Here is a 9,919-nt window from a genome sequence, read left to right on the forward strand (position 1 = left end):
AGAATGGCACTGGTTCCTGGACATCTCCTTCCATGCCAGGCATTAACCCATTAATTGCTGGATGTAGGTGGTCCTGGGTGTCAGAAGGACATTCAGTGGGCTCAAGACAGGAGCCCACTCAGCCACTGGTATGGAGCTAGTCAGCCACTGGTATGGAACAGTTTCATTATTTTACCAATGAATGCAGCCATACAAGTGCATAACAGCTGGATATAAGCCCTGCCCCAAACCCTCTGCAACACTAAAGTGTTGGTCCCCACGTGAGAAGTTCTGCTCTCTTGCCACTCACAGCACAGACCTTACCCCAGGCACTATTTATAATGCCACTTAAAACCTTCACCCTGACACATCCAATCTGCTTGCATAAATGAAATCGAATGCCATTATCCTCTTCTGAAAATTATCCTGAGCCCGACCATGACTGGGGATAAGGGCAGGCACTGGGAGGGAAAGAATGAGGGAGAGAATGAGCTAAAATCTCAAAAAATACAAGACAGCAGCACAGAAGACCAGCCCTCACCATGAACCCAGTGCTCCCTGGACACACACATGCTGTGTAAGTGCAGCTTTGTTCTAGGCACCAGGTAAGATTCTGGAAGACAGATTGTCCCTGACCTCAACCTGTTCAGAGTCCAGGAAGGCAGCAAGAGAGACATTGGAAGTAGCTGTTGTATAAATGGAAAGTTTAGAGAGGAGAAGAGCACTATGGGATTTCAGAGGAGAGAGTTTCTTTCCACCAGAGGAAATCTAGGAAGGCTGCCTGAGGAAGGCGGCCTTGACCCAAGTCTTCTTTAGAAACAGTGGCAGTTACACTTGGGAAGGAAGGAAAACGTGCCATCAGAGATTAACACAAGCCAGTCCGGAAGTAAACATCATTGTCCAAGCATTTACCAGCAAAATACACAGAATGGACATCGTACATACTTAACTGAGCTTGTCATTCCCAAAGACATCATGCTTTCTTACCTCCCAGCCTTTACTTGTGCTGTGCCTTCTACCTGGAATATTCTCTCTCACCTTCACCTCCACTTCCACATTCAAGAATGTTGTTTACCATTCACCCTCCACTTCTCAGCTTAGATGCCTTTTTCCAAGAAGCCTTCCATGATCCTCCAGAATGGATGAAATTTCTCTTCCCACCTGGGCGTCTACCCCTATCATAATCTCACAACACCCAAATCATAGTCGTCTATTTTGTTATTCATCAATATCACTTGTCTGTAAGTGCTTTGAGAGAAGAATCTGGGTGATCCATTTTTGTGGACCCAGTGCCTGGTAAGGTGCTGTACTCATAGCAGATGTATTTAATAAATGACTGAGTTTTCAAAAATGATTCAGCAGCCCAATCATGTACTGTTACCCCAATCCCGTCCCCAAGCAGAGCTGAGGGCTGCCCGTGTAATTCTACCAAGTTGCTTTGTAGATGAAAAGATACAAATGTCCTTAGATCCCTTTTAACCAGCCCCAAGCAAAATGAAGAGCCAAGTCGTGTGTTCTGAACACACGACTATCTCCCCCAAGGCCCTTGTGGCCACAGGGGTGCAGGCTGAGTCCCAGCAAAGCTCCCCTGGCAAGTCCAAAAATGAGACCATAGGACTAAAAAGACACCACCTCTTATTCACGAACCGAGAGAAGAGATTTTGAGGCAGGAGGAGAAGGCCAGAGGGAGAAAAGAAACCACAGGCTTAAGGTGGCTTTACAGGATAGTGAAATTACACAAGGAAAGGTCCTGCTTTCCGAAAATAACAGCATTTAATATTAACCCTTTGTAGTCCAACTGAAAAAATTAAAGGAAATTTTTTAATGTTCAAAATGTTAACAATGGTTATCTCCAGTGATATTGTGAGTGATTTTTAAAATCCTCATGACTTCTATATTTTCCAGATTTTCTACAATGAAAATTATATATTTTCTCATCATATGGGAAGAATGTGTCCTTTAAGTGCATGATCAGGCCCAAATGTCCCACCTGGCCCACAACCTTTGCCTCCTAAGCCTTTAGTCTTAGTTAACCTTTAAGGGTTTTTTGAAGAGCAACCCTCACCCCCAGCTCCCAGCCCTTTGGCTGTGGCCACACCCAGAAGTCTTCACTTTAGGAGAAGGAAATATATTACTTGGCTTTGGATGGCTTCTCCATTCTTCCTCTTCTTGGTGGCTCCTCTGGGCTAGGAATTGGCAAGGTCCTGGTGTCTGGCTTTATCCAGCTCCTGGGCACAGGTTTCTGAGTTTCAGAGTCATCTGGTGGGTGAGACTGTTGGGGGTGTGGCTGAATCCACACTCATTGATGTGCATGGCTGTTCTTGAGCATCATGTTACCCAGTGTAATCAAAGGCGCAAAAGGAAACCGTCCCACGAAGAGCGGACCCATCTGTCAGGCTTCTTAACCACTCCCACCCAGTGGCATGTGTCTTAATTCCCTTCAATGACAGAATCAAAAGCTAAATGCCTTCAAGCCTCAAACTCATATTCTTCTAAGAATTATGTGATAAGACCACCTCATCTCAAGGAAAACACGCTATTAAGATCACTCAGGGGGACTTCCCTGGTGACGCAGTGGATAAGACTCCACACTCCCAATGCAGGAGGCCCAGCTTCGATCCCTGGTCAGGGAACTAGATCCCACAAGCATGCCACAACTAAGAGTTCACATGTCACAACTAAGGAGCCCGCCTGCTGAAACTAAGATCTGGTGCAACCAAATAAATGAAAAAAAAAAAATATATATATATATATATATTTTAAAGATCACTCAGGGATTCTCCGGAGGTCCAGCAGTTAGGACTCTGTGCTCTCACTGCTGAGGGCCTGGGTTCAATCCCTGGTCAGGGAACTAAAATCCCATAAGCTGTGTAGCAAGGCCAAAAAAAAAAAAAAAAAAAGATCACCCAGTTCTCCTAAAAAAGGGCTATTTCTTCGGTGATGAAATATTTTATTATCAACACTGACCAACATGGTAGCCACTAACCCATGTGACTATTGAGCATTTGAAGTGTGGCTAGTGCAACTGAATGCATTTTAAAAAATTAATTTAGGGACTTCCCTGGTGGTGCAGTGGTTAAGAATCCACCTGCCAATTCAGAGGACACGGGTTTGAGCCCTGGTCCAGAAAGATCCCACATGTGCGCAGCAACTAAGTCCGTGCGCCACAACTACTGAGACTGCGCTCTACAGCCCATGAACCACAACTACTGAGCCCACGAGCCACAACTATGGAAGCCTGCGTGCCTAGAGCCTGTGCTCCGTGACAAGAGAAGCCACAGCAATGAGAAGCCCGCGCACATCAAGGAAGAGTAGCCCCTGCTCGCTGCAACTAGAGAAAGCCCGCGCGCAGCAATGAAGACCCAACACAGCCAAAAAACAAACAAATAAATAAATAAATTTAGAAAACTAAATAAAATAAGATAAACCAGGTGTATGAGCTCCTTTCCGTAACAGCAAGCAAGAGACAGAAGAAAGAGCCAAGGTGTTCCTGGCTTAACAACAGCCAAGTTACAATGGCCGCCAAGTTCATGGCCGTTGAACTTGGAGGAAGAGAGTGGTCTCAAACCCGGAGCTCTGATGCCCATTCTCTTCCTATTTTGATTACAACACACTGCCTCCAAAACCATGCACTGCACTGCCCTTCCAGATCACTGAGGTTGGCAGGGAAATTAATCAGTCAGTTCTAAGCGTTTAGTGTAATAGGCTTTCAACTCCATGGGCTTCTCCTTTTGGATTTCCATAGCATTTGAATGCTTTTTTGAAACTTGACCATAGTAACTACAAGCCTGGACTGAATCAAGACCCTAATACTTATTAACTATGGAAAGTTTGGTCATTTGCTTCACCTCTCTCAGTCTGTTTTCTCATCTGTAAAATGGGGATAAAAATTCACGGTATAGCCATGTTAAAAAAATTTAAGATGATTCCCAGAAATCTCTTCAAAGAGTGTCCAGCAGAAAAAGTCAAAGCTCTCTCTGAGATAACAAGTGTTCAAGTTAATTATGCTTGTACACATGTGTGTCCCATGTGAAACTATCAATTTCATGAAAGGAAAACTTTGCCTCTGTTTCCTAACCACCCAGCATCCCCATGGGTGCAGAGTGCTCTGAGCACAGCGCAGGTACATATGATGGTTACAAATGTCAGCTTTGGCATGAAGGCTACAGCCTGACTCCAGTACTCATTAAGCTTCTTTTTTTTTAAACACTGACAAGTTTCTTAACGTCCCTGGGTCTCAATTTCCTCATCTGTTAAATTGGTTTAATCCACTAACTTGTAGCTTAACTGTGAGAATTAAAAGACCTTGGTATGTGATGAGAACTCCATAAAAGCTGACTGTTGTGAGCATATTAATGTGTTATCTCTGCTCCCATCCAGGTGTGGTACCATGTGACATTCGTGCCGGAAGTGGCTAATACACAAGAATCGAGGGGTTGATTTTCAGTGAACTCCCTTATTTGTTTACTCTATGCCACAGCTTTCTGCTTCCAAGAGAAGCCAGAGGCAAACCACCATAAACGCAGGGTGTGGGGCAATTCCAGACATCACAGCACAGCACACATGCCAGCTGTTCCCTCGGGAAGGCTAAATTTGCCCTGTAATTTTCTGGAATGAAACCAACAGCCTATTTGCAGGATTGCATGGAAATTCAAAATAGCTGCACCAGAGATGCAGCCTAATATAGAAGACAGGATACTGCTTTGAGAGTCGGAGCCCTGAGTTTGAGAATTTGATCTCAACAGTAACTAGCTGTGTGCCCTTGGGTAGGCCACTTCATGGCTCTGGACCTCAGATTCCTTTTCTCTCACAAGAAGGGCCTAGAGTGGCCAATCTGCAAGGATCATTGCAGTCCCTCTGTTTCAGCATCCTAGGAAGAGCTCATCAGGTCAACAGGAAATGGGCACAGAATGAAGAGCCAAAAAGACCTGGGTTTGAATCCCAAGCTGTTCTACTCTGATCAAGCTACTTAACCTTTCTGGGCCTTGGTTTTCTCATGGGTAAAGTAGGGAGAATAAACATGGCTATTGGAGGATTCAAGAGTGAATATCAAATACTACATTGTGCCTGGGTCACTGGAGATGCTCAGTAAGTGGCGGCTGCTGTGACGATTAATAGCAACATTGTATCATCATTATTAATAGTATCACCTTTCTTTAAAAAAGTTAAGTCCCCAAAACATTCCACTGTCATGTGGCGTCGAATAGGCATATTAACTCCTCCCTAGTGATTTGTCTGAAACTAGTCAATTTCCTTCTCCTGTGTATAATTGCTATTGCTTTTTAAATTTTTCACCTTAAACATTTTAATTTTTGACACTTTCTTTTTTTTTTTAATTTATTTTTGGCTGCGTCAGGTCTTAGTTGCGGCATGCAGGATCTTCGTTGCGGCTTGCAGGATCTTTCGTTGCGGTGCACAGGCTCTTCGTTGCGGAGCACGGGCTTCTCTCTAGTTGTGGCGTACGGGTTTTCTCTCTATAGTTGTGGCACGCAGGCTCCAGGGCATGTGGGCTCTGTAGCCGTGGCACGCGGTTTCCAGAGCATGCGGCCTCCGTAGTTTGCGGCACGCAGGCTCTCTAGTTGAGGCGCATGAGCTCAGTTGTTGTGGCGCATGGGCTTAGTTGCCCCGCGGCATATGGGATTTTAGTTCCCTGACCAGGGATCGAACCCGTGTCCCCTGCATTGTAAGGCGGATTCTTTACCACTAGGCCACTAGGGAAGTCCCTTTAACTTCTTAATAATAGAAAACAATATAGATTAGTTTTGTTCATAAGGTATTTCACATACATTATCCCATGGACTCCTGGGCCACCACCATCATCATCATCATCGTTGTCACCATTACCATCACCACCACACCTCCATTTTTCAACACCTAGGGTCCTGCATGGCTGAGCAACTTACCTCAATGCCCACCCAACCAGGAAGTCACAGGGCCTGGACTTCGAGTTAAGGCTTCTGACTCTGAAGCCCAGGATTATTCTACTCCACCATCAACTGCATGAATTAATTCAACTTTGTCCTCACTGTCATTGACTTGACTAGTCTTAAGATATCTTCCTTTTTTAAAGCAATGGCCCTTCTATAAATGAGGAATTTGAAATGTAGTATTTTTCTAATGTTTAACCTAAACTCCTGAGTCTATCCAGTCATATGCCATCTCACTTAACCATTTAAGCAAATTTTAGATGACCTCTGTTTTAAATTCAATCACCTCAAAAAAGATTATTCTCAGTTCAGGTGAATAGGGGTAGTGTTATATAGCCTTTCGGTTTCAAGAGACTTGGCTAACTCAAGTGAAGGGCGAAGGTTATTTTAAGGATTCCCACTGAATGAAATTATATTGAACAAGGTAGTGAAAGCTGACGTGGCCTTGTGGAGGATGCAACTGAAGAGTGGTTTTTGACCTAAAGCCACTCCAGCGATGCTGGATGCCAAAGGTCCTGGATCTTCTCCCTACTAGCGTTCTTCCATCCTACCATCTTACCATTTTCCTTCTACCACCATACCATCTTCTCCCTAGTGCTCTGCCATGTTACTCATCTATCACATTGTCCTCATGCCATAGACGGGATGCTTTACTCTTTACTTCCTCAAATTCCCTACAGAAATTACATCCCTGGCTCAACTAATTACCATTATTCCCATTTGAAAGAGTGTTTTTGACACGAGGGCACATCTTAGACCACTGATCAGCAGATGAATCTGCTGCTGCTGAGTCAGACGTGGCTTGAGGTGTCAAATGTGGCTGCCTTGGATTTAGCCCTCAGCTAGGGTAGTGGGTGGGTCCATTTTACTTAGAAGTGGCTGTAAACCACACTGTGTGCCATGATTGTCACGGTTCATAGCAAGAGTAAATTTTTCCTCTCCAGATGCAGCTATTGTTTCACATAAATCTAAACAAAAAAAAGTCATTCTTTTTAATAATAATTTTTCATGTCTCCTTATGGTTTTAAAGTCCTAACTGATGCAGAATCCCAGAGCTGGCTACAATAACACCAATAAACATTGCTTCCATGGAAAGCTTGTCCTTCCCAACACAGCCCATACTTGCTGTCCTCGTTTCAAATAAAATTAGCGTGCTAACCACCACACCCCCCAAAAAATCACTTCCATGGATACAGTCCTTCACAGTGGTGGCTGCTCTTTCATGCTCTCTGCTTCTCTCAACTGCTGCAGCATCCCGAGTTGACAGAACAGTTATCATTGTCACCACTTGACAGAAGGAAAGCTAAAGTTTAAGAGCAATGATTGGCCTTGGGCCACAAAACTAGTTAGTGGTCTGTGACTTAGACCTCAGTTTCCTAAATCAACCTCTGAAGAAACAGAAAGCAACCTTTATTTTTAGCCAATCATGAATATTTTTTTGACTGTTCATATATCTCACGAGTCCCCTTTAGTCTAGGTTCAGACCCTCATCGGTTCTCACCCTGGATCTGCAGCATCCTCCTAACTCATTCCCTGTCCTCAACTCAACAACCTTCTCCATTCCTTCCTCCATAAGCAACCAAATAAGTCTTTATAAAACAGAGTTTTCAACAAACCGTCTCCATAATCACAGGCTCCCCACAGCCCAGAATAAGATCTGAACTCCTACAAGTATATTCAGGTCTTGGGAGATCCAGCTCTACCCAGCTCTTTTTCTTATTGCCCCCGACTTGCAACCACTCACATCCACATACTTTCCAGCAGTGCTTTTTCCCCAAGCGTGGCTTGCATCTTTCTCCCTCTACATCTTTATATAAATCATCCTCTGCAGACTAGATTTCGATAGGTTTGGATCACATGATGTTACCGTGGTTGTTGTTTTATCTACTTCATTGACAACATTTAAGATTTCCAACTTCTCTTGACCCCAGAGCTCAGGGAATGGCTGGGATTGGAGACATAAACTTGAAAGTCATCAGCAGATAGATGGTGTTTAAAGCCATTATTTTCTACCTAATACAGATACTATTTTACACAGTAAGAACCATGAATATAATTTATGTCTTTAAAAAGGAAAAGCAAATCAGAGCAATATTCAAAAGCAAAATGGGGAAGGAGGGAAAGACATCAAGATAAAAGAAAAAAACAGAAATTTAAAAATGAGAGACTCATGACTGTTCAGGCAAAAAAGACAAGTTACAAACCACTACCAGGACACATCCTTCCAAAAATCTTTCCAGGTTCAAAGCAGAAAGGCAGATTCCTTGCAGAAGAGTCAAATCAGCACAGTTTCAGAGTTCTCGTGAATAACACAATATGTAACCACAATAATGAAAAAAAAATTCCATGTGTTCGGCTTGATTTTACCTTTCTGCAGAGCAGAAGAAAGAAGCCAGACTTTCTCAGATGTTCAAATTAGCAGCATATACAACACCTAGGTACCTTTGCTTCAAAAAGGACTTAAAATCCTACTTGGAAGGAATAACACACAAAGGTGAGAGTTGTTGTTAGAACTGGAATCTGGAGGCCTTTGAACTGAGCATGCTCCCCTTTTTTACCCACAGTCTCCCAGCTCTCCGTGGTACCCTTGGCTGGCTTCTCTCATTTGCCACCACCTAGGACGATGCTCTGTGCCCACACCCCTTGCCTTCCCCCTCCCAGGACAGCACTTGCTCTTTCTAGAGCTGCTGCCTCCAGAACAAGCCCTTTTTTTTTTTTTTTTAACATCTTTATTGGAGCATAATTGCTTTACAATGGTGTGTTAGTTTCTGCTGTATAACAAAGTGAATCAGCTATACATATACATATGTCCCCATATCGCCTCCCTCTTGTGTCTCCCTCCCTCCCACCCTCCCTATCCCACCCCTCTAGGTGGTCACAAAGCACCAAGCTGATCTCCCTGTGCTATGCAGCTGCTTCCCACTAGCTGTCTATTTTACGTTTGGTAGTGTATGTATGTCCATGACACTCTCTCACTTCGTCCCAGCTTTCTGTTTGGCCCTGGAACCCTTACTCTGTGAACGGCGCCCCCAGGAGCCTACACTGTGTGTGGTGTAACCCTGCCCTCACTTTGAACCAGGCATCGAGAATTCTAAGAATCTACCCTTATCCTCATCCTGTTTGCTCTGATCTTCTCATGTCTATTTCCCAGCACCAAACATCAATAATGTTCTTTGTAAATTTGATTCTGCATATCTTATTACATTGAGCTGAGCAATGGGCAAGACCAGAGCTAATACATCCCGTTAAGTTTTCTAAGATTGATTTCAGGAGTGAAATGAATGATTTTTCAAGGCTCCTCCCTCAGCCCCATCGGGCCTCGGTTCAAATCCTCACTTGCTCAGTGAGGTTGTCCCTGACCACCTCATTTCAATCAAAAGCCAGCCCCCTACATGCCCAGCTTTGGTCTTCTTCGTTAGCATAGATCAGTCTCTGATCCACAATGTACTTATCTTATTTGTTTATTGTTTGTTTGTTTGTTTATTGAGAGGCAGTACGGTGCAGTGACAAAATCCCAGAGTCTAGAATCTGGACAATCCCAGCTCTGCTACCTACTTACTAGCTGTGTGATCTTGGGCAAGTTACTTAACCTCTCTGAGCCTCAGCTGCCTTATCTTTAAATTAATATTTACTAACTCATGGGGTTGTTGTGAAAAGAAAATGAGTTAATATGTATAAGACATACAGAAAAGACAGATAGAAAGGGAATTACCATGACCTAATCCTTAGGCCATATTGAACTTTCACCAGTTGTGTCAGGGCTGTCCTCGACAGCCAAAGGAGCCAGGTCAGACTCACATATGCTTCAGCAGAGTCTGATATACCCCTGGTCTTGGTGGCAACGTAGTGACGGGTAGAAGGACAGCATAATAAAGAGAAGTACAGCCTGCCCCACAGTAGCCCTTAACTTCCACTGGCACCCACGGAGAAGCAGCATCCCATGAGGGAGAGCATCTGGAAAACCCAAGTGACAACCAACAATATGTGCTTCCCGCAGAGCTGGGAAACATGAA

At 43.9% G+C, this 9,919-nt stretch overlaps 1 protein-coding gene across 1 annotated transcript in view; it reads right to left on the reverse strand.

The window, feature by feature from the left end:
• FER1L6 (fer-1 like family member 6) overlaps positions 1 to 2,137 on the reverse strand; it is a gene marked incomplete at both ends in the record, with an annotated part of 146,181 nt that extends 144,044 nt beyond the window's left edge. Inside the window, one exon of the mRNA XM_082674389.1 lies at positions 2,115 to 2,137. Within this exon, the coding sequence (XP_082530515.1) occupies positions 2,115 to 2,137 (23 nt within the window). The remainder of the gene's footprint in view (positions 1 to 2,114) is intronic.
• Positions 2,138 to 9,919: the final 7,782 nt, after the last annotated feature.

This window comes from Grampus griseus, assembly GCF_964374135.1.
Source record: "Grampus griseus genome assembly, chromosome: 17".
NCBI classification, from domain to species: Eukaryota; Metazoa; Chordata; class Mammalia; order Artiodactyla; family Delphinidae; genus Grampus; species Grampus griseus.